This window comes from Trichomycterus rosablanca, chromosome 1 (genome assembly GCF_030014385.1).
Source record: "Trichomycterus rosablanca isolate fTriRos1 chromosome 1, fTriRos1.hap1, whole genome shotgun sequence".
In the NCBI taxonomy this organism is placed as follows: Eukaryota; Metazoa; Chordata; class Actinopteri; order Siluriformes; family Trichomycteridae; genus Trichomycterus; species Trichomycterus rosablanca.
In genome coordinates, this window is record NC_085988.1 from 52,265,150 (window position 1) to 52,290,306 (window position 25,157).

Here is a 25,157-nt window from a genome sequence, read left to right on the forward strand (position 1 = left end):
CAGTTCTTAACCCGATTTTAGTAGTTTCAGCAATCTCCTTAGATGTTTTCTCTGCTTGACGCATGCCAATAATTTGACCCTTCTGAAACAGATTAACATCTTTTCCACGACCACAGGATGTGTCTTTCACCATGGTTGTTTAACAAATGAGAAGCTACTCACTGCAACAGTTAGGGTTAAAAAACTTATTGCCAAATTATCCAATGGGAGGCTCTTACCTATTTGCTTAGTGAAATCCAGGCGGTGACCTTTTTTTGGCCAGGCAGTGTATGTATGTATGTATATATATGTGTGTGTGTATATGTGTATATGTATATGTATATATGTACAGTGTATCACAAAAGTGAGTACACCCCTCACATTTCTGCAAATATTTCATTATATCTTTTCATGGGACAACACTATAGACATGAAACTTGGATATAACTTAGAGTAGTCAGTGTACAGCTTGTATAGCAGTGTAGATTTACTGTCTTCTGAAAATAACTCAACACACAGCCATTAATGTCTAAATAGCTGGCAACATAAGTGAGTACACCCCACAGTGAACATGTCCAAATTGTGTCCAAATTGTGCCCAAATGTGTCGTTGTCCCTCCCTGGTGTCATGTGTCAAGGTCCCAGGTGTAAATGGGGAGCAGGGCTGTTAAATTTGGTGTTTTGGGTACAATTCTCTCATACTGGCCACTGGATATTCAACATGGCACCTCATGGCAAAGAACTCTCTGAGGATGTGAGAAATAGAATTGTTGCTCTCCACAAAGATGGCCTGGGCTATAAGAAGATTGCTAACACCCTGAAACTGAGCTACAGCATGGTGGCCAAGGTCATACAGCGGTTTTCCAGGACAGGTTCCACTCGGAACAGGCTTCGCCAGGGTCGACCAAAGAAGTTGAGTCCACGTGTTCGGCGTCATATCCAGAGGTTGGCTTTAAAAAAAAGACACATGAGTGCTGCCAGCATTGCTGCAGAGGTTGAAGACATGGGAGGTCAGCCTGTCAGTGCTCAGACCATACGCCGCACACTGCATCAACTGCATGGTCGTCATCCCAGAAGGAAGCTGACGCACAAGAAAGCCCGCAAACAGTTTGCTGAAGACAAGCAATCCAAGAACATGGATTACTGGAATGCCCTGTGGTCTGACGAGACCAAGATAAACTTGTTTGGCTCAGATGGTGTCCAGCATGTGTGGCGGCGCCCTGGTGAGAAGTACCAAGACAACTGTATCTTGCCTACAGTCAAGCATGGTGGTGGTAGCATCATGGTCTTGGGCTGCATGAGTGTTGCTGGCACTGGGGAGCTGCGGTTCATTGAGGGAAACATGAATTCCAACATGTACTGTGACATTCTGAAACAGAGCATGATCCCCTCCCTTCGAAAACTGGGCCTCATGGCAGTTTTCCAACAGGATAACGACCCCAAACACAACCTCCAAGATGACAACTGCCTTGCTGAGGAAGCTGAAGGTAAAGGTGATGGACTAAACCCAATTGAGCACCTGTGGCGCATCCTCAAGTGGAAGGTGGAGGAGTTCAAGGTGTCTAACATCCACCAGCTCCGTGATGTCATCATGGAGGAGTGGAAGAGAATTCCAGTAGCAACCTGTGCAGCTCTGGTGAATTCCATGCCCAGAAGGGTTAAGGCAGTGCTGAATAATAATGGTGGTCACACAAAATATTGACACTTTGGGCACAATTTGGACATGTTCACTGTGGGGTGTACTCACTTATGTTGCCAGCCATTTAGACATGAATGGCTGTGTGTTGAGTTATTTTCAGAAGACAGTAAATCTACACTGCTATACAAGTTGTACACTGACTACTCTAAGTTATATCCAAGTTTTATTTCTATAGTGTTGTCCCATGAAAAGATATAATAAAATATTTGCAGAAATGTGAGGGGTGTACTCACTTTTGTGATACACTGTATATATATATATATACAGTGTATCACAAAAGTGAGTACACCCCTCACATTTCTGCAGATATTTAAGTATATCTTTTCATGGGACAACACTGACAAAATGACACTTTGACACAATGAAAAGTAGTCTGTGTGCAGCTTATATAACAGTGTAAATTTATTCTTCCCTCAAAATAACTCAATATACAGCCATTAATGTCTAAACCACCGGCAACAAAAGTGAGTACACCCCTTAGTGAAAGTTCCTGAAGTGTCAATATTTTGTGTGGCCATCATTATTTCCCAGAACTGCCTTAACTCTCCTGGGCATGGAGTTTACCAGAGCTTCACAGGTTGCCACTGGAATGCTTTTCCACTCCTCCATGACGACATCACGGAGCTGGCGGATATTCGAGACTTTGCGCTCCTCCACCTTCCGCTTGAGGATGCCCCAAAGATTTTCTATTGGGTTTAGGTCTGGAGACATGCTTGGCCAGTCCATCACCTTTACCCTCAGCCTCTTCAATAAAGCAGTGGTCGTCTTAGAGGTGTGTTTGGGGTCATTATCATGCTGGAACACTGCCCTGCGACCCAGTTTCCGGAGGGAGGGGATCATGCTCTGCTTCAGTATTTCACAGTACATATTGGAGTTCATGTGTCCCTCAATGAAATGTAACTCCCCAACACCTGCTGCACTCATGCAGCCCCAGACCATGGCATTCCCACCACCATGCTTGACTGTAGGCATGACACACTTATCTTTGTACTCCTCACCTGATTGCCGCCACACATGCTTGAGACCATCTGAACCAAACAAATTAATCTTGGTCTCATCAGACCATAGGACATGGTTCCAGTAATCCATGTCCTTTGTTGACATGTCTTCAGCAAACTGTTTGCAGGCTTTCTTGTGTAGAGACTTCAGAAGAGGCTTCCTTCTGAGGTGACAGCCATGCAGACCAATTTGATGTAGTGTGCGGCGTATGGTCTGAGCACTGACAGGCTGACCCCCCACCTTTTCAATCTCTGCAGCAATGCTGACAGCACTCCTGCGCCTATCTTTCAAAGACAGCAGTTGGATGTGACGCTGAGCACGTGCACTCAGCTTCTTTGGACGACCAACGCGAGGTCTGTTCTGAGTGGACCCTGCTCTTTTAAAACGCTGGATGATCTTGGCCACTGTGCTGCAGCCCAGTTTCAGGGTGTTGGCAATCTTCTTGTAGCCTTGGCCATCTTCATGTAGCGCAACAATTCGTCTTTTAGGATCCTCAGAGAGTTCTTTGCCATGAGGTGCCATGTTGGAACTTTCAGTGACCAGTATGAGAGAGTGTGAGAGCTGTACTACTAAATTGAACACACCTGCTCCCTATGCACACCTGAGACCTAGTAACACTAACAAATCACATGACATTTTGGAGGGAAAATGACAAGCAGTGCTCAATTTGGACATTTAGGGGTGTAGTCTCTTAGGGGTGTACTCACTTTTGTTGCCGGTGGTTTAGACATTAATGGCTGTATATTGAGTTATTTTGAGGGAAGAATAAATTTACACTGTTATATAAGCTGCACACAGACTACTTTTCATTGTGTCAAAGTGTCATTTTGTCAGTGTTGTCCCATGAAAAGATATACTTAAATATCTGCAGAAATGTCAGGGGTGTACTCACTTTTGTGATACACTGTATATATATATATATATATATATACAGTGTATCACAAAAGTGAGTACACCCCTCACATTTCTGCAAATATTTCATTATATCTTTTCATGGGACAACACTATAGACATGAAACTTGGATATAACTTAGAGTAGTCAGTGTACAACTTGTATAGCAGTGTAGATTTACTGTCTTCTGAAAATAACTCAACACACAGCCATTAATGTCTAAATGGCTGGCAACATAAGTGAGTACACCCCACAGTGAACATGTCCAAATTGTGCCCAAAGTGTCAATATTTTGTGTGACCACCATTATTATCCAGCACTGCCTTAACCCTCCTGGGCATGGAATTCACCAGAGCTGCACAGGTTGCTACTGGAATCCTCTTCCACTCCTCCATGATGACATCACGGAGCTGGTGGATGTTAGACACCTTGAACTCCTCCACCTTCCACTTGAGGATGCGCCACAGGTGCTCAATTGGGTTTAGTCCATCACCTTTACCTTCAGCTTCCTCAGCAAGGCAGTTGTCATCTTGGAGGTTGTGTTTGGGGTCGTTATCCTGTTGGAAAACTGCCATGAGGCCCAGTTTTCGAAGGGAGGGGATCATGCTCTGTTTCAGAATGTCACAGTACATGTTGGAATTCATGTTTCCCTCAATGAACCGCAGCTCCCCAGTGCCAGCAACACTCATGCAGCCCAAGACCATGATGCTACCACCACCATGCTTGACTGTAGGCAAGATACAGTTGTCTTGGTACTTCTCACCAGGGCGCCGCCACACATGCTGGACACCATCTGAGCCAAACAAGTTTATCTTGGTCTCGTCAGACCACAGGGCATTCCAGTAATCCATGTTCTTGGACTGCTTGTCTTCAGCAAACTGTTTGCGGGCTTTCTTGTGCGTCAGCTTCCTTCTGGGATGACGACCATGCAGACCGAGTTGATGCAGTGTGCGGCGTATGGTCTGAGCACTGACAGGCTGACCTCCCACGTCTTCAACCTCTGCAGCAATGCTGGCAGCACTCATGTGTCTATTTTTTAAAGCCAACCTCTGGATATGACGCCGAACACGTGGACTCAACTTCTTTGGTCGACCCTGGCGAAGCCTGTTCCGAGTGGAACCTGTCCTGGAAAACCGCTGTATGACCTTGGCCACCATGCTGTAGCTCAGTTTCAGGGTGTTAGCAATCTTCTTATAGCCCAGGCCATCTTTGTGGAGAGCAACAATTCTATTTCTCACATCCTCAGAGAGTTCTTTGCCATGAGGTGCCATGTTGAATATCCAGTGGCCAGTATGAGAGAATTGTACCCAAAACACCAAATTTAACAGCCCTGCTCCCCATTTACACCTGGGACCTTGACACATGACACCAGGGAGGGACAACGACACATTTGGGCACAATCACTGTGGGGTGTACTCACTTATGTTGCCAGCTATTTAGACATTAATGGCTGTGTGTTGAGTTATTTTCAGAAGACAGTAAATCTACACTGCTATACAAGCTGTACACTGACTACTCTAAGTTATATCCAAGTTTCATGTCTATAGTGTTGTCCCATGAAAAGATATAATGAAATATTTGCAGAAATGTGAGGGGTGTACTCACTTTTGTGATACACTGTATATACACACACACATATATATATATATATATATATATATATATATATATATATATATACATACAGTATATATACACATATATATATATATATATACACACACACACATATATATATATATATATATATATATATATATATATATGTGTGTGTGTGTATATATATATATATATATAAAATCAGAAAGTATTCACACCCCTTCACTTTTTCCACATTTTCTTACGTTACAGACATAATCAAAATCCGATTTGAGTAGTTTTCTTCTAAAAAAATCTACACAAAATAGCCCATAATGACAAAGTGAAAACATGTTTCCAGACATTTTTGTAAATCTTTTAAAAATGTAAACATTTAAACATAATAGGTACATAAGTATTCACATTCTTTGCCATGTTGCTCAAAATTGAGCTCAGGTGCATCCAGTTTACACTGATCATCCTTGAGATGCTTCTACAACTTGATTGGAGACCACCTGTGGTAAATTCAGTTGATTGAACATAATTTGAAATGGCACACACTTGTCTATAAAAGGTCTCACAGTTGACAGTGCATATCAGAGCAGAAACCAAGCAATGAAGTCAAAGGAATTGTCTTTAGACCTCCGAGACCGGATTGTGTCAAGGCACAAATCTGGGGAAGGATACAAAAAAATTTTGGCAGCATTGAAGGTCCCGAAAAGCACTGTGGTCTCCAATATTTGGAAATGGAAGAAGTTTGGAACCACCAGAACCCTCCCCTAGATCTGGCCGCCCGACCAAACTGAGTAATCAGGGAAGAAGGGCCTTGGTCAGAGAGGTGACCAAGAACCCAATGGTCACTAAGGCAGAGCTCCAGTGTTCCCTTGTGGAGATAGGACAACCATCCAGTAGGTCAACCATTGCTAACACACTCCACCAATCAGGCCTTTATGGTAGAGTGGCCAGATGGAAACCACTCCTCATTAAAAGGCACATGGCAGCCTGCTTAAGGATTCTCAGACCAGAGGAATCAAAATTCTCTGGTCTGATGAAACCAAAATAGAACTTTTTGGCCTGAACTACAGCGTCATGTCTGGAAAAAAACAGGCACTGCTCATCACCTGGCTAACACCATCCCTACTGTCAAGCATGGTGGTGGCAGCATCATGCTGTGGGGATGTTTTTCTGCGGCAGGAACTGGGCAACTAGTCCGCATAGAGGGTAAGATGACAGCAGCCAAATATAGAGAGATTCTTCAAGAAAACCTGCTCCAGAGTGCTCTGGAACTCAGACTAGGGCAACGATTCATCTTTCAACACGACAATGACCCAAAGCACACAGCCAAGATAACAAAGGAGTGGCCTCAGGAGCAGTCTGTGAATGTCCGTGAATGTCCTTGAGTGGCCCAGCCAGAGCCCAGACTTGAATTCAATTGAACATCTCTGGAAAGACCTAAAAATGGCTGTCTACAGACTCTGCCCATCCAACCTGACTGAGCTCGAGAGGATCTGCAGAGAAAAATGGGAAAAAATGCCCAAAAACAGGTGTGCCAAGCTTGTACAAACATACCCGAGAAGACTTGAGGCTGTGATTGCTGCCAAAGGTGCTTCAACAAAATATTAAGCCATGGGTGTGAATACTTATGTACCTATTATGTTTAAATGTTTACATTTTTAATAAATTTACAAAAATGTCTGAAAACATGTTTTCACTTTGTAATTATGGGCTATTTCATGTAGATTTTTTAAAAGAAAACTATACTCAAATCGGTTTTCAAATATGTCTGAAAGAAAGAAAGAAAGAAAGAAAGAAAGAAAGAAAGAAAGAAAGAAAGAAAGAAAGAAAGAAAGAAAGAAAGAAAGAAATCCTTTATTTGTCATATATACATATACAGATGTACAGTACAATGAAATTCTTTCTTCGCATATCCCAGCTGGTGTTGGAAGCTGGGGTCAGAGCGCAGGGTCAGCCAACTTACGGCGCCCCTGGAGCAGACAGGGTTAAGGGCCTTGCTCAAGGACCCAACAGTGGCTACATAGCAGAGCCTGGATTTGAACCGCCAATCTTCCGGTTGATAGCCCAAAGCCCTACCCACTAGGCTACCACAGGCCCCCTGTAACGTAACAAAATGTGGAAAAAGTGAACTGTATTTTTATTAACCTCCAACTCACTACAGAACAATAAATGCTATTCGTGTTGCCAAATCCACTCAGATTCATTTATTTTTCCTCCTTGATTTCATCACATCAGCACACAAACACTTTGATCACTAGCTACTTGTTGACGTGCATTTTTGGACGTGGTATCACTGAACTTCTCACGTGTGTTTTTGTTTAAAAAAAAAAGGTATTCTAAATAGGTATTGGTATCGGTATCGGCAAGTACAAAAATACATGTACTTGTACTCGGTTGGGAAAAAAATGGTATTGATGCATCCCTAATATATATATAATATTACCATCACTGTTAATATTTCTTTATTGTTTTTACTATTTGCACTGCTTTAATATATCTGTAACTATTCTTATATCTTTTATTCTGTTTGCAAAATGTGTAACTATGCTTTGGCAATTAAATTGAACATTAGTCTTAAATGGGTTACAAAATTATTTTAAGGCTTAGGGATTCCAGTTAATCAAACTAAGAACAATCACTTCCAGATGAAAAAAATGGAACAGTGGTAAATCCTGAAAATCACAAAATAACCCAAACAAATATCTCAGATAAGGTTTACGATTCAATAACCTCATTTAAAAAAAAGACTGGTTGTAGTCTTGCAACTCCCCCATGGATCCAATCTTTGGCCCAGTGTTTACATAACAATACAAAGGTTCACATTTAAATACCTTAATGCTCATTAAGTCTTCTGGGATAATGTCCTGTGGACTGCTAAGTTAAAAGTGAAACTACACAAAAGTGAAAATACCCAGGTCCTGATAAATCTTGCGTAAAGATAAGTTTTCCACAATAAAACATAATTTACCAGTCAAACATGGTGGCAGCAGAGTGATGGTGGGCTCAGGCCCTTCCTATATGAACTCAGGCCCAAAGAACTGGCATTTCTGCATAGAATTACTGTAATTACTAATATAAGCTCAAAACCTGACCACTCTAATAATAAAGCCAAGCTGCCAGCTGTAAAACTTAGTCAATAACAGCTACCTGTGACCAATGCTCTGAGGTGAGAAATTGCAGCTGGTGTAAATAAAGTGTTATGAATTAGATTTTAATTTACTTATTTAATTAAATGTTTTACGCCATGTTTACACAATGGTTATATTCACGGCAGGATGGGTAGTAAATTTTAATATCAGTCTATATTCTTGTCAAACATTGTTTTAGTGTGCTGTTTTACAGGCGTTCTTTAAGACCTATTATTTTTAAGAAATTGAGGATTGTTTCAATTTTGGCTTCTTTAAAATAAAAATTTCCATAGCTTTCGGTATTGCGGGAATTCAGTCAGTATATGTTTTATAGATGGGGTAGCTTATTTATGAATGAGATAGATTTGCTTATGCTACAAACTGACAAATTGTAACCATCCAAACTCATGGAACACTGTACCTTTGGACTGCTGTTTTCAGATTGCCTTTTGACTTGGGAGAACCTTCAGCCTTGTGGTTCCCCGTGTCTTCTTCGCTGTCAGAGCCTCCAGAAGAGCTGCTATCTGAGGGTGCCAGAGGAGACTTTTGGCCTTTATCTGTTTCACACTGCCCTGTGTCTGACGTTAAGTGGATATTATTAGCTTTTCTTTATTACCAAACAATTTAATAAAGACAAAAAAAAAAAAACTCACGTTTTTTCTCTTGGTTTTGCTCCAACTGGCTCTCCGAGTTGTTGGACTCTGGGCTGCTAAAACAGATATTAAACAAAAAAGACAACACAAACAATTTAGTGGATACATGTTTTATTGCAATGGTGGAGTAACAAATGAGCTTTCCTACAATGAGAAAGATGGTAGCAGTTAACGTAAATGTGATCTTTATGTTTGGAAACATGAAAGCTATGTTTCCTTATGGACACATCTGTGCACAGCTAAAAAGATTATCACTAAAAGCAAGATAACAGTCCTCTTTCCACTTCAAAATATATAATAAAAAAGTAATAAAATATGTTTTAGCAACATTAAATGTTTTTTTTGTTCATGTGGTTATTCTTCCCAATTTTCCTCTTAATCTAACCTTATCCAATCACATTTCGCTTCCTCTACTGTTGCTGACCTCCAGTCCTAAACAAGAAGGGCTGTGACTAAAACAAACCCCCAACATGTGTGCAGCAGCTGGCTGCTTCTTTTCACCTGCACAAGACAGGATCATATGCACCAAACTCCATTAACTCTGTCTATGTGGGCGCCATCGATCAGCCAGAAGAGGTCGTAATTGCAGCATTTATGAGAAATCACCTCCAGCAAAAATGCAATTAAATAATTATAAATATTTTAAAAGACAATTTAAAATTATGACATGGCGCTCAGATGGCACAGAGGTAAAACATGCTAGCAAACCAGAGCTGACATCTTAAACTCATGAGTTTCGAATCTCAGCTTTGCTACCGGAAGGTTGGGTGCCTAGACGGACAATGATTGGCTGGTCTGTTGGGTTGGACGTCGGAGGGAATTAAAACTGATAACTGATGCAATTACAACCTCTGTTAGCTGATCAGTGACGCCTGCTCAGAGACGGGGGATGATAGGGGTCAGTGCATGACTCTCCGCAGACGAGACTGAGCCCCATATGAACTTGTCTCATGTGGGTGAGAAGCTGCAGTCGGCAACTGTTTACGTGATGGAGAAGACGTGTGCTAGCCACGGCTCTCCTCGGTCAGGAGTGGAAGACAGCAGCAGTAAAGAGAAAGCGAAATGCAATCGGGTAATTGGACACAACTAGATTGGGAGATTTTTTTAAATTATATATGCAACACTGAAAGACTTAATTCAGCTAAGGACATTTAAGATAATAATGAACTGTAATAAAAGAGCAGGTGTGCTACGCTTTAATAAAGTGTTTAAGCCATAAAGCATCACCCTATCCAAGAATGTATTAAGCTGTACAGGGTTAAACCCAGATCCCCAGACCTCCAGTGCTGTGCAGCACCCCACACTACCTGCTTAATCATAGTGCCACCATAACGAAAGAATGTATAGTTTTTATTACAGTATGGCCAGGATTATACTTGCTATGAGTACAACCTGACTGCAACACATATCCTGTGCTTATTTAGTGTGTCGCTGGAAAATATATTTAACCTGCAAAGGTGCAGTCCCTATTTACAGAAAAGGCAGCAAGGCAAGATAGGAATGGCAGCAGGAGCCTAAAGAAAACCAACAGATGATTTTTTTTTTTAATTTTGTAAATCTTGGGCATGCAGATGGCACCATGGTTTAACATGCTTACTCACAAGATCTTACCAGCCCGACCCGACCGGGCGTCCACACAAACACAATTGATTGTGTTTAAGAGAGGGACTGCGATATGCAATATCCAGGACTGGTCCAGGATCATGAGCAAGGGGGAAGGGAGAGGAGGGTACATCTCTGTACGTGATATAGCTCTGTGTGGAAACTAAACACTGGCAGATGATAATAAGCCGCCTTACCTTTTTTTAATTTTCCAGATACACAGAAGGAAGAAATGTCATACCTACTAGCATTAAAGCTGCGTAAGCTGTTTGCACACCATAAGTACACTACCGTGAGCATAATTTCTAGACCAAGACTGAAATTACCTGCAGAATGGTTGAAACTCTGTAAAATTGGCCCATCCTGTGCCACTCTGCTCCTCATTAACTTGCTTGGATGCAGAGCCCCAGGAATTATTAGAGGCATCCTTTGCTTCTTCGAAATTAGCTGTCCAACCAGGATCTTAACATGCGCGCACACACACACACAAACACACACACATACAGATACTGCATGTCAAGCTCTATGTGAACTTTTTTAAAAGTCTTACTGAAGAAGCATAATTTAGGGTGTAATAAAATCAGTTAGAGATTCAAATAAAATGTACTCTGTGGTGACACTGCTTTCATGCTGGGCATTGCTTGAGTAGAGTTTTGACTCCTCCCTTCGTCATCTTCCTCTTCCTCCTGCGAGGCTGACCTGCGGCCCCGTTGTCCGTTTCTTACAGGACCTTTGGGTGAGCTTTCTGAGGATGAACACACCCCGAACCTGAGAGGAGGAAATAAAATTAATTGTCCCACCATAAAGTAATCTTCACTCAAAAAATTTAATACATGCCATTATGACTCATGACGTACAATTTAGGCAATTTTCTGTACAACAGTGACATACCTAGATCGTGATTTCACTTGAGTTGCATAGCTGATCTCTTTGTCATCCCAAATGTCCTCTTCCTCTTCACAGTCATCAAACTGCTGTATTCTTTCTTTACAACATGCCTCAAAGGCAGCAGCATTGGCCTACAATTACACACAAAGGCATTTAGAAACTTCCAACCTTTTATTAAAACACAAAAGAGTTCTAGATTGACTGACAGCTTCTAACACTTACACTATTATCATCTGCATCTATATTGAAGTTAATCTCAGCAATCCGATCAAAAGTAGCACTGAAAATATATAAATATAGTGACAAAAATCCAAACAAGCTTTAATTTATCAAAAACAACCAAACACTAAATCTATAATGAACTCTTTCAGATCCATCATAATTATTCTCAGAGGCATCTCAGTCAAACTGGTAATTCTGGTAAAACAAGCAAGTGTAGTTTAGCCAGAAAAAAACGTACTTAATATTTTCATCATGTTCACTAAACTCCTCATCATTGAAGCCAAACTGATCCACAAAGTTGGCAGTCATTTGCTGAATCTGATAATCAGAGAATGCCTGGGCAGAAAAAAGAAAAAAAATAATAGAATTTTAATAGTCATAATGGGGTGGCTTGTCTGTCAGAAATTGTGTTTGTAACATTTACTCCTGGAAAACACAACAACTACTTTTACCTGTTGTATGGACAAATCATTGGGGAAGGGGCTCTCCAAGTCATCATCCTCACTAGAGGAATGCAGGTTGTGTGTGCTGACCTACAGCAAAAAAAAAAAAAAACTAGCATGAAGCAACCAGTGAAAACAGAACAGCAGGCACCTTACAAAGAACATGGGTGTGACAACTAGACAAAGTAAAACTTGATGCCAAATTAATGTTTGTTTTGAAAGGGAAAATGTATCAATAAAATCTGCCATCGTGGCTCCTAAGTTTGAGACCTAATGATCCCAAAAGCCAAGCTACGTAGAATGAAAGGCATAGTTTAAATTTTTTTTTTTTGCCTAAAGATCATGCCATGTTAGCCAATACTGAGTGTCTGTAAGCCTTCGTTTATAAATGAGAGCAGCATCTCCTCCCCATGTAAGAATACATTTAGTTACTATCTTCTCCAAGGATACTGATATGCCCTATGATATTTTATAAACCACATCTTAAAACTCAGAGTCATCCGAAATCATAAGCTTGCTTAAATCACCCAGATCAGTATGTATCGAGCTAAATGGAAGACCCAAAAATTTGTTTAAAAAAAAAAGGGAAAACAAACTGAAAGAAATGTGGGAAAATGTGATTAAAAGTTTGTTTTTTCAGTCAGTTTTAAATGTACCCTAGCTAGTTTCTGTAGCTTAAAACAACCAAATCTAAATGTGTAAATCCATTTTTCCTCAAACATTTGGTGACAAAAGTGATATATTCTCTGTATTATTATTCCCCAGAAGCTTGCTTTCTGCGGCCTGCACGAAAGGCAAATTATTGGAACCCTGATTCATTCCAACAGTGTATGACAGGGGTGCTCGGGTGGCACAGCAGTCTAACGTACTAGCACACCACTATAAAATGTTCACACTCAAACAGTTGCCTGCTTTTGAGAAAGGGTTTCTTTCTGCAGCGATATGTGATCTGGAATATGTGATTATAGGTGTATGTTCAAGGTCATTTGCTAACAGCAAAACTTGGTTGTTGTGATTTGAGAATTTTTTTTTTTTTCAAGAAAAATGACCCAGTACCCAATTAACACAGCTGCAACTGTACCTGGATGTAAACTTACATATAAATCATACATATTTCAATATTTATTACTATTTTTAAAACTCATAATTCATAATGTAGCGTCACTGAATGTGTTTTTTTTTTTCATCACTTGCCAAGTCTACTGTGTTTTTCCTGTTTGTTTCTCTCAGAGTTTCACCCACAAAACTCTCCCAGCGCCCTCTACAGTCCTCAGGAAGGTCTGCAAATTCACAAAAAAAGAAACCAGCTTAAAACTTTAAAGAAAAGCTTAGTTGCCTGAAGTACAAGGTGTGGACAAAAAGTTTGGTGAATAGTTGGATATCCCGAATAAAAAACATGTGAAAGTTTGAGAATGTGGCACAGTCATCTAAACGCATCTGTTGAAAAAGTAGCGTCAAACAGGAATGGAGCAAAGAGAACATTAAATTTTAAAAACAAAATTACAACTATTTAACAATTTTAAAATAGTTTAAAATTGGGAAAAATGACACGCACACAATGCTGATAAAAAGTGTACAGAAAAGATGCTGTAAGCCAAAAGTGTGTGTATGACTTGGAGGCATCTAGGATGGACCATTACACTGTGGAAATTTGTATTGTGGTCAGATGAATCAGCATTCCAGGTCTTTTTTGGAAAAAATAGATGCCGTGTGCTCCAGACCTAAGACGAAAAGGACCATCTAGACTGTTATCAGCAAGTCCAAAAGCCAGGGTCTGTCATTGTATGGGGCTATGTTAGTGCCCTTGGCAAAGGTAACAAGGTTACCTTCTGAGATGGCAGCATTCATGCAGAAAAGTACATCTTTTCCAGGGACGTCCATGCATTTTTCAACAAGACAATGCAAAACCACATGCTGCACAAATTCTAAAGGCATGGCTGCGGTAGAAGAGGGTACTGGCCTGGTCTGCCTGCAGTCCTGACCTGTCCCCAATAGAGAATGTGTGGAGAATTTTGAAACGAAAAATGCGACAACGACAACCCCGTACTGTTGCACATCTTAGGACGCGTTTGCAGGAAGAATGGGACAAAATAAAACTTGAAACACTAAATCCCTTGGTATCTTTGGTGCCAAAACGTCTTTTAAGTGTGGTGAAAAAAATGGCAACAATACAAAGTAGTAAACACTTTACTGTCCCAACTTTTTTGGAATGTGTTGCAGGCCTGAAATGCAGAAATGGATGCTTATTAATAAATGAAATGAAGTTGACCAGACAAAACATGAAATATCTCAGGTTCATACTGTCTGCAATAAAATAAAAGTAAATGTAAGGAAATGCTGTTTTTTATTATTTGCATTTTCCATGCTGTCCCAACTTGTTTTAGATTTGGGGTGGTGTATTCTGTTTTGTTGTTTTTATTGTCACATTCACAGAAATTTTTTGTCCACATCTCGTATATGTTAATGTTGCAAACAAATTGTAAACCCACCTTTGATCAGATCACTAATCTGAGATTGGACTTGTCCTTTCTCCAAAGTCTGAACCACAGTGTTGGCGATTCTAGTCAGATGACCCATGTTACCTCTCCTGGTGCCTCCCTCAGCTCTGACCATTTCAAACATGGTAAACCAACAAAAAGGGGAAAACATATCAACCTGACATAACTATTACCACTTAAGAGTGTTGTAATGTAAAATACTGAAGCAGCTCATACTGAATTTTGTCATTCTCCTCCCATGCATCCAGAATCCTCTGCACCAAGCGGCACTGCTGGAAGAGCTGCAAAATGGCCACAAAAATACAAATAGTTGAACTTCTAGTAAATAAAAAAATAGTATAGCAGAGGAAATATGCCCTAAATAACTATCACCATAATGCATCAATTTGAATACATTTTTATTTACAAGACTAAAGTTGAAAATATTTACATTGGCAACCAAAGCATCACGGATGGGCGTGTGTGCTGGCTCCGTGTTGCTACTTTGGCCATCCAGGTCAGGCCTCTCATCATGGTTCTGTAGAATCTGGGCCTGTAGAACCACGTGAGCTGAGTGGTTTAAGATTGACGCCACACACACCTCCACTTGGAAGTGCAAAAAGTTATTCCAGGTGTATTTAAAAAATAAATCCTGTAAGTAAAAAGAAATTAGTGATATTTTCTTTGGAAAATAAAACACAGTGTAAAACAAACATTATAAAACGGATAGTTCCGGTCCTAAAATCTGATTGGCTGAGCCGCGTTCGAAGCCGTTGTAAAATCCCCGATAAACACACACCTATGACCACCTCACATCATTCCATATTAATACGCCACTGAATAGAAAAAGTTAATGTTATTTTCGCCCTCATGTTGCCTAGCAACACTGTTAATCGAACTATTTTGCGTCGCGGAAGAATGCTTTATTGTAAGTTTATACACAATAAATACATTTATGAATTAAACATTGTTGTATTTATTATATTTTATGTTGACCGCCGTTTTATAAAAGCAATAAGCCACTCGAGACCGTGCATTACTGTTATGATTTTAGCACAGGGAAAGAAGTTTTAGGCACTCCGCTTCGCGTCGTGCCAAAAACGTGATCCCCGTGCTAAAATCACAGTAATGCACAGCCTCTCGTGGCTTATTGCTTTATCTAAGCACATCACCTTCTTTTAAACAGCAAGTCTGGATTATACATTTTTGTTTCAGTACAAGCAAACACAAAAGCATGGTAAACAGCTTCCCAAAAAGAAATAACCATATTACCATGTAAGGAACCAACATTTATTTGTTTTTTCAAGATGGCCAGTAGGGCTTGTTTTGTTTCTCGCATTGCATTTTGTGGCATCATTTGGCCTTATTGTAATTCACATCAAAATGTACAGACTAGAAATTTTGACAAATTCTTTTTACCCAACAACCAACAAGCTCATCCCAGTAAAATATAAAACACATTACCAAGTTGCATATCAACAAGTCACAATGTTAACCCTAGTGAAGGTGGCAGTAATGTAGAACAGTATGGATAAACATTGTTTACCAGAACCAGTTCAACATTAAGATAGATTTTATACAGAGCATGTAGAAAACAGTTCATTACAGACGCTAACTAAACATGCTAATCAGCATAAATGGAAATGCAGCCAATCAAACTCTAGTCTAAAGTCCAGATAAATTTGTGGGTAACTTCAGCCAAAAAAGCCAAATTAAATATTCAAACAAATGATCCAGTGTTTATTATACATATGCATAGAAAGCAATTATACACAGCGATTAGCAATGTAAATTTTGCTGTTTAAAAAAAAAAAAAATGGGACCAGAGGTGTGTATTATAGGACTGCTGAATTTATCATCAAATTATTAAATTATCAAATTTGTTTTCAATTTTAAAAAAAAAGAAGAAGAAAAACAGTATCCCTCAATGCTCAAATCACCAAGTTATAAAACATTGGTACTAAACATGTGGCAAAAAAAAAAAAATTCCAGCATGTTGGAAAGATTCGATAAGCAACATGCACTGTTTGTTTGTTTAATTCTTTACGCCATGTCAGTTGCTGTCTTTAAACGACAAAGTAGGAGGTCAATTTGCTTTCCAACATGCACTGGAAGTGAAAAAAGGTATATTAACAAAATATGTTTTATGCTGTGTAGTCCTTACCAACAGCAGGTCCATGATGTTTAGTCTGCAAAAACAAAAGTATATTAACAAAATATGTTTCATGCTGTGTAGTCCTTACCAACAGCAGGTCCATTATGTTTAGTCTGCAAAATTCCTGGCAGATGCTGGGATCACTTGTCTGCAGTAGAGAAGCCACCAGCCTGGCCACATGAAGGCGTGCATTCCCTAGCGGCTGCTCTAGAACACCAACAGTTGTAAGTATTGCACTTTTCTGCATGTGAAAAACAAGTGGAAATAGAGAACATTTCTCAAAAATCAAGACATAAAGGGTAAACCCTGCATGAAATTTATAACAATATTATTAAGTTTACAAAATTCCATAATAATGAAGCTGACTGAAGTCATTTAAGTACCTTAGGAGGGTCCAGCAAAAGTTGCTGGAAGTCTTTTAGATGAGGCTCAATAGCACGTAGAATACTGCCATTGACAGTGTAAGACCTTTCACATCCCTGAGAATACAGCTCCATTAAACCCTCCAGCCTGAGCAAAGAGTGACAAAAGTTTGTTTTGTAAATGATTTTTAGTTTAATATAATAGTATACATAAAATAAATGGTGGTTCTACAAATGCAGTAAAGAGAGAGAGGAATTATGCTATAGTGTACACACTACTGCAACCCTCTTTACACACTGTTAGAAATTCAGCAAAATTCAGGAGCCAGGAGACCGCCAGTCTTCAGGAGTAGAGTCGTTTATTAACACATACAGATAGATGTATGGGCACAGCTTGGAAGACCGACAAAAAATCTAACAAGGCATAATCTGGGAAGACTTTATATACACTAGAAATGAGGGGAGGAATTACAAGAAGAAAGAGGAGGAGGTCAAGGGGGAAGGAAATGACAATGCAGAGGGGGGCTACAAAAGGTGACCAAAGGTTGGGGTAGTGTGATAAAGGGGTGTTGGTTTTACAGTGGGTAATACAGGATCAGAGGGGGGTACTGGAGGGGTGTTGGTTTAATAAGGGGTAATACAAGGGAAGGGTGATCAGGATACAGGATAACAAAAGATGTGAGGAGAGACGGTTAGGTGTAGGGATGCATCGATACCATTTTTTCCCAACCGAGTACGAGTACAAGTACATGTATTTTTGTACTCGCCGATACCGATACCTATTTAGAATGATGCAATCTGGAGCATTATGGAATAGTGTAGTTTTTAGTGTAAAATAGTGCAGTGGAACAGTTGCTTGGGTTGCCATCACTAATTGTGTAAAAAAAAAAAAAAAAAAAAAAAAAAAAAAACACCGCACAGACATCATTGAGAAAGCTTCTGACAAGCTAACGTTAACGTTCATTAATAAACGCACGTAATTAACGTTGTGCACATCATACATGCGATGCGATTTTACTTTAAAAAGATAATACAGTCCGATCCCATCTGAGCCGATTCTATCAGCACATACATTCGTGGTTCACCTCGGTAAATCGTAAACGACTCTGAGTCGGCTCCCGCTCTGTGGTAATAACCAGTATAATTAAGCCTGCGCTTTATAATGTAAGCGAGTCACACAAAATGTTCTGTAGTATTTGGTGTTTATTTACAACCGCATCATTCATTATAACAGTAAACATGGAGAGATGACTGAGAAAAGAAGCTTAAAATGAGTCGACTCCTGAATCACTTGTATCGACACTGTGAACAGAGTATTAAAGACACACACGTCCTATAACAGCGGTCGCTGCTTTTGTAACCGGTTTATCTTCACTGTTAGCTCTATTTGAAGGTTTTTTTTCTTTTTTCAAACGGAACTAAATAACATTAAACGTGCGTGTGAGCTTGAAAAATCCCAGCGCTAACGCAGCAACGTGCACTAGGTACACGGTATCGGATGTTTAGTATCGGAGCCTCGTTTGCGAGTACGAGTACGAGTTAATGAGCGCGGTATCGGGCTAATACCCGATACTAGTATCGGTACTCATGCATCTCTAGTTAGGTGTGTAGGAGACAGGGAGTGGGGGTGATACAGGATGGGGGATCAAACAGGAGGGGTCGGACAAAATGTAAGAAAAGGGGGATGATTCCTCTTAACACAAATGTCACAATTGGAGACTGGCAACAATTTGACTAAAAATAGAAATTGTCCTTCAGTGACCTGGACCAAGACAATGAACAAGTTTGTGGAAAAAAAAAATACTTTTTTAAAAACAACCTTTTGGAGTGGAGGTTAACATGATATTATTCGAGATCTCTCTGTACTATGCACAGCAAATTTACCCATCAATCCTAACCAGATTGACAATCTAAGCAGCTAAACAGTATCCCTAATAGATTGCTATGACCTGACTGATGTTTCGATTTATTATCAAAAAACGTTTCACCTAAAAGCTTCCACTTCAGTCTAACCAGACCTTGAGAAACAGCAAACTGATTCATGAAAACTAGTCAATAACTGCAGCTGAACACCAAGTAATAGTCTAAAATATAGAAATATTTATGAGTCGAATACTTCGATGCACTGTTAACCTAGGCTTTCAAATTACTTGCATAATTTAATTCTAAAAGAAAAAGACATTAAAAAGACTAGTTCCTATAGTTCTACTTACCCTGACCTCCTTGACTCCAGTAATGTAAGAAGCACTTGAGTTCCATTGACAACTGAAGCTTCAGTTTTCTCCCCCTCCAACATACTCTTCAAAAGCTGCGCCACATTCTCCTCTCTATAAGACAAAATATTTTATGCAGTCAAAACAATTTGTAGGTCCTTGGTTCAGTAAAATATATACGGTAGATTGAGGAAGAACTCAGAACCATTGACTTGGCAGTGGGTTGTGTTGTGGATTTGATTTTTGAATGCATATATTTTTTTACCCACAACCCTACACTTAATTACCCATAATAAAGTGCAAACAAGCTTTTACAAAAATGTACAAAAAAATCTAAGACCCTTTTATCATTGCACTGTACATTACAGTGCAATGCAGTATGCATCCAAATTTGCTGTCCTGTCAAAGTAGGACCTTACTCAGGGGTGTAAGAAAGAACTCAAATGGTCACTCTCTAAAATACCTCCAAAAGTCATCTGAGGAAATGGAAGAACCTGTTAAAATAAAACTGAACTTCTTGAACAGAACAGCAGGCACTACAACTGGCACTGCACATCATGTAGTTCATCACATCCAAACAAGTGTGATGGCATGGTGATGGCAACATCATAATATGGGGGCGTCTTAGTGACAGGGACAGAGAGACTGGTGAGAACTGAGGGACAGTAAATGCAGTCGAATTTGGGAGGATCCTTAAAGTAAACTTCCTCCAGAGAGCTTGCAAACTTAGACTTGGGAAAATTAACGACTTTGGGCCAGCCAAAGCTCAGACTTTGTGAACTGCCATCTTCAGATCTGTCCACAAATCTGTGGATGTATGTTAACAATTAAAATGAAGTTGACCAGACAAAACATGAAATATATTGGGCTCATATAAGATGGATAAGAGTCATTGTAAATGTAAGAAACACTGCATCTTTTTTATTTGCATTTCCTATACTGTCCCAATATGATTTCTGATTTGAGTTGTACATTTAAGTCATAGATATATACCAATAACCTATAACCACTGAATTTTGGCAGAATTAATTTGAAGCAAAACTCTTTAACAAAACCAGGGTTCTAGAGTGCAACCAATTTGGTCGCACATTACATTACATTACATTTACATTTAGCCGACGCCTTTGTCCAAAGCGACTTACAATAAATGGAGTACATCTCTAAAAACAACATAAATAATATAAAAATAAGAAAAGAAAAAATAAATAAACGAAATGATTTGCTAGATTACCAGGCCAGAAAGGTGGCATAGACAAAGAGGAAGAAGAACTAGAGGAGGAAGAGTGGAGGAGAGGGAATGAGAATGAGGTTAGAGGTGTTAGTGTGTTAGAGGTGTTAGGAGAGAAGGTGTTCCTTGAAGAGCTCGGTCTTCAGGAGTTTCTTTACCGTAGCGAGGGACGCCCCTGCTCTGGTAGTGGCTGGAAGCTTGTTCCACCATCGGGGGACTATGTATGAGAACAGCCTGGATTGCTTTGTGTGTACTTTCGGCAAAGCTAGACGGCGTTCTGTGGAGGAGCGCAGCGGACGGAGGGTAACGTAAGCCTTTAGCAGTGAGTTCATGTAAGTGGGTGCCTGTCCCGTTATCACCTTGTAGGCGATTGTAAGAGCTTTGAACTGGATGCGAGCAGCAACCGGAAGCCAGTGGAGCTCAATGAGTAGTGGAGTAACATGTGCTCGTTTTGGTTGGTTGAATACCAAGCGAGCTGCTGCATTTTGTACCATCTGTAGTGGCTTTATGGTACAGGCCGGGAGGCCCGTTAGCAGCGCATTGCAGTAGTCAAGGCGGGAGATGACCACAGCTTGGACCAAGAGCTGGGTGGCATACTGCGTTAGGAACGGACGGATCTTTCTGATATTGTATAGTGCAAAGCGGCAGGACCGAGTCACTGAGGCAACATGGTTTGTAAAGGACAGCTGATCGTCAATCATGACTCCTAGGTTCCTAGCAACCTTTATTGGAGAGAGTGAAAGCGAGTCGATGGTTATGCTGAGGCTGTGCTGTACGGTTTGTTTTGCCGGAAGAATCAGCAGTTCAGTCTTAGATCGATTCAGTTGAAGGTGGTGTTCCTTCATCCAGGAGGATATGTCTGAGAGGCAGTGTGATATCCGCGCCGAGATTGAGGAGTCGTCAGGCGGGAATGATAGATAGAGCTGTGTGTCATCAGCATAGCAATGGTAAGAGAAACCATGTGAGCGAATAATCTGACCCAGAGAGGTGGTGTAAATGGAGAAGAGAAGGGGTCCCAGTACTGAGCCCTGGGGGACTCCAGTGGATAGTGAGTGGGCTGAGGACAGTTGTCCTAACCATGACACCTTGAAGGAACGCCCGGTGAGATATGAATTAAGCCATGAGAGTGGTTTGTTTGAGATGCCCATGTTTGAGAGTATAGTGAGCAGAAGGTCATGATTGACCATATCGAAAGCAGCTGAGAGGTCCAGTAGAATGAGGACTGAGGACTGCCCTGCAGCTTTGGCAGATTTTAAGGCTTCTGTCACAGACAGCAGAGCCGTTTCAGTGGAGTGCCCTTTTTTGAAGCCGGACTGGTTCTGGTCCAGGAGGTCATTCTGGGAGAGGAAACCAGAGACCTGTTTGTAGACTACTTTTTCTATCGCTTTGGAAAGAAAAGGTAGTAGTGAGACCGGTCGATAGTTATCAACTTGGTCAGGGTTGAGAGTAGGTTTTTTGAGTAGTGGAGTTACTTGAGCCTGTTTGAAGGCAGTTGGGAACTCTCCATCGGCTAAGGAGGTGTTGATCACATGTGTGATAGCTGGAATTATCACAGGAGCAACTGCTTGTAACAGTTTTGTGGGAATTGGATCAAGCGGACATGTAGTAGGACGGCTACATGTAAGGAGAGTCAGTGCCTCGTCCTCAGTAAGAGGGGTAAACGAGGAAAAGGTTGCGCCCTTGACCGAGGTTGAATGAATATCTTTGGGTGGATCAGTGAACTGGCTGCTGATGGCCGACACTTTTCCAGTGAAGAACGATGCCAGCACATCGGCTGTGAGGCAGCTGGTAGGAGGAGGAGGTGGAGGGTTAAGTAGCGATTTGAATGCCGCAAACAGTTTTCATGAATCAGTGAGGGAGCTGATTTTGTTTTGATAATAGTCAGCTTTAGCAGTAGTGATGCTGGCCGAGAAGTTAGACAAGAGTAGTTGGTAACTGGCTAGGTCAGCCAGGTTCTTGCTTTTTTGCCATTTTCTTTCGGCAGCCCTGAGTTTCGAGCGTTGTTTCCGGAGTGTATCGTTATTTAGCCATGGCTGTGGTTTATTTGAGCGGATGGTTCCTAATTTCTCAATGGTGCGACAAAAAAAAATTTCAGGTCGCACCGGTGCGACCAGGCGTCCGAGGGAAAAAAAACCCAGACACACATTAGGCCAATAACATGGTCTAAACCAGAGCCGTAGATAGAGAGAGTTGCGACACTCCTTGATCTCGCCGCCACGCGGTCACGTGGTTCATGTAACCCTCCAATAGTTCCAAACAAACCCGGCGCTGTCATGTTCTCCTATGGGACCGGCAGCAGTAAATGAAATATTAAACATTAAATAATAAACATTTGTACAATTTCTGGGTATTTTCACCTGCCTTTACATTTACTGCATCTGCTTTAATATCAATTTGGTATATAAAGTGGAAGATTGATGTTTATAATGACTTAATAGGTCGTTCTTGTTAACACACAGTACATTATATTAGCATACATTACATAATGTGATATCATTAAGTAGTAGAGACGATATACAGTACAGAGATTAAAGAGTTTTTTATGTTTAGTTTTTTACATAAACTAATCTCCCTTCACTTTCCCGAGGATTCATAATAATAATCATTTTGGTTAAACACTAAGCCATGTGGCTGGATTCATAAGGTTTACCTGCACTGAATGAACAGATTGATAAACACACTACCGTACCAATACCTTTAACATTATAGTGCAGGTACATGAAATAGCATTAATTCATGTCTTATTTCATGAGTAAGTAATAATTTATTCCTACATGTAATACATGAATTAATTCATAATTAATATGCACTAGTTCATTTTGTCTAATGTAAGTGGTGGACAAGATACACAAACCATGTAGCTGAGTTGAAGTAGAGATATCCAAGGTGAAATATTACTCCAGTAAAAGTAGTAGTAAAAGTAAAATACTCTTTACCTCCACTAAAGTACTAAACTAAATTTACCTTCAAATGTACTTAAGAATGAAAGTAAAAGTATAATGATTTATTATGGCTCTGATGTTTTATTATCATTTCTGTAACAAGACTCTTGATTAATCAACTTTTAATTAATCAATTTTAGGTGAAAAGACTCTAGTGTCAATAATTTAGCTTAGCTGACTAAGCTAAATTCAGTTACACCTATTAATTAAGATAAACATGTAACATTTAGTGCTGAGCAAATGCTAAACAATAACAGTATTAAGTATATTAATGACATCAAATTCATTATTTTTTTAAAACAAAGCAACAAACAGCTAAAAATGCTTGATAAGTAGTGAAAATGAATGGGGCTCTATGGGATGTTTGGAACTATACAGAGCTCCACAACCCGGAAGCTGCACAGAAAATATGTCCCGCCCCCTTTCCAACGGTTCCCTATGGGAGTGTCGCCACTCTGTTCTCTCTACCGCTCTGGTCTAAACCAATCAGAGATAGTGAAGGGCGGGACAATATTGTAGCGGTGATATGTGAGCGACATTCAGCTCAGCCAATCAGAATGCAGCACCAGGTTTATACACGTGCGTTCGGACGTTCTGCAGTAAGTTTAGTTTTGTATATGAGACTCGCCGGATGTCCCCAGAATGGAAGTTCGGGTTCTGGAGCTCGGCGGTGTAGTGTTGTAACCCTCACTTAAGTCCTGACTAAACAGTTAAAGTGACTCGACCCTGTCGTGTGCCTTTATTCCCACACCTCCACCACCGCACAGCAAAAGACCCGCAGCATCCCCACTGGACAGCGGCTAGGTGAGCCGACCCTCTACGGTAGCAAGGGGCTAATGCTAGCGGTAAAGTGCTGCAATAGTGAAAGTAAAAACACGACAATATTTTTGTTAAGTAAAATATAAAAATAACTAAAAGACCATAATATTACAATACATGTAGTCAAAATACGCAGTGAGTGCACCGCAAGAGATTTTGGGAATCTGTGTAAAAGATACAGTAAAGCCGATAATATAATGCACTGCATTTAAGATTACACTCTTAACACTCTAGAGCCCCATACACACACACACAATTTTAAATATACACACACATATAAATAGATATACAGTGTATCACAAAAGTGAGTACACCCCTCACATTTCTGCAGATATTTAAGTATATCTTTTCATGGGACAACACTGACAAAATGACACTTTGACACAATGAAAAGTAGTCTGTGTGCAGCTTATATAACAGTGTAAATTTATTCTTCCCTCAAAATAACTCAATATACAGCCATTAATGTCTAAACCACCGGCAACAAAAGTGAGTACACCCCTTAGTGAAAGTTTCTGAAGTGTCAATATTTTGTGTGGCCACCATTATTTCCCAGAACTGCCTTAACTCTCCTGGGCATGGAGTTTACCAGAGCTTCACAGGTTGCCACTGGAATGCTTTTCCACTCCTCCATGACGACATCACGGAGCTGGCGGATATTCGAGACTTTGCGCTCCTCCACCTTCCGCTTGAGGATGCCCCAAAGATGTTCTATTGGGTTTAGGTCTGGAGACATGCTTGGCCAGTCCATCACCTTTACCCTCAGCCTCTTCAATAAAGCAGTGGTCGTCTTAGAGGTGTGTTTGGGGTCATTATCATGCTGGAACACTGCCCTGCGACCCAGTTTCCGGAGGGAGGGGATCA

General features: G+C 40.4%; 1 protein-coding gene across 10 annotated transcripts in view; it reads right to left on the minus strand.

Moving 5' to 3' along the window:
• Positions 1 to 25,157, minus strand: part of ppp6r2a (protein phosphatase 6, regulatory subunit 2a) — a 119,097-nt gene that overhangs the window by 51,767 nt on the left and 42,173 nt on the right. For 5 of the 10 annotated variants that reach the window (XM_062994384.1, XM_062994391.1, XM_062994449.1 and 2 more), the window contains 15 exons: positions 19,305 to 19,418; positions 17,113 to 17,239; positions 16,818 to 16,970; positions 15,026 to 15,226; positions 14,812 to 14,876; positions 14,587 to 14,702; positions 13,292 to 13,377; positions 12,107 to 12,187; positions 11,893 to 11,990; positions 11,655 to 11,712; positions 11,436 to 11,563; positions 11,152 to 11,312; positions 10,871 to 11,006; positions 8,943 to 8,998; positions 8,711 to 8,867 (listed from right to left, as the gene is read on the minus strand). In XM_062994384.1, coding sequence (XP_062850454.1) covers positions 8,711 to 8,867; positions 8,943 to 8,998; positions 10,871 to 11,006; positions 11,152 to 11,312; positions 11,436 to 11,563; positions 11,655 to 11,712; positions 11,893 to 11,990; positions 12,107 to 12,187; positions 13,292 to 13,377; positions 14,587 to 14,702; positions 14,812 to 14,876; positions 15,026 to 15,226; positions 16,818 to 16,970; positions 17,113 to 17,239; positions 19,305 to 19,418 — 1,737 coding nt within the window. Of the gene's footprint in view, positions 1 to 6,999; positions 7,260 to 8,710; positions 8,868 to 8,942; positions 8,999 to 10,870; positions 11,007 to 11,151; positions 11,313 to 11,435; positions 11,564 to 11,654; positions 11,713 to 11,892; positions 11,991 to 12,106; positions 12,188 to 13,291; positions 13,378 to 14,586; positions 14,703 to 14,811; positions 14,877 to 15,025; positions 15,227 to 16,817; positions 16,971 to 17,112; positions 17,240 to 19,304; positions 19,419 to 25,157 lie in introns of those variants that run through there. The other 5 variants (XM_062994458.1, XM_062994416.1, XM_062994399.1 and 2 more) reach the window with 5 other exon arrangements.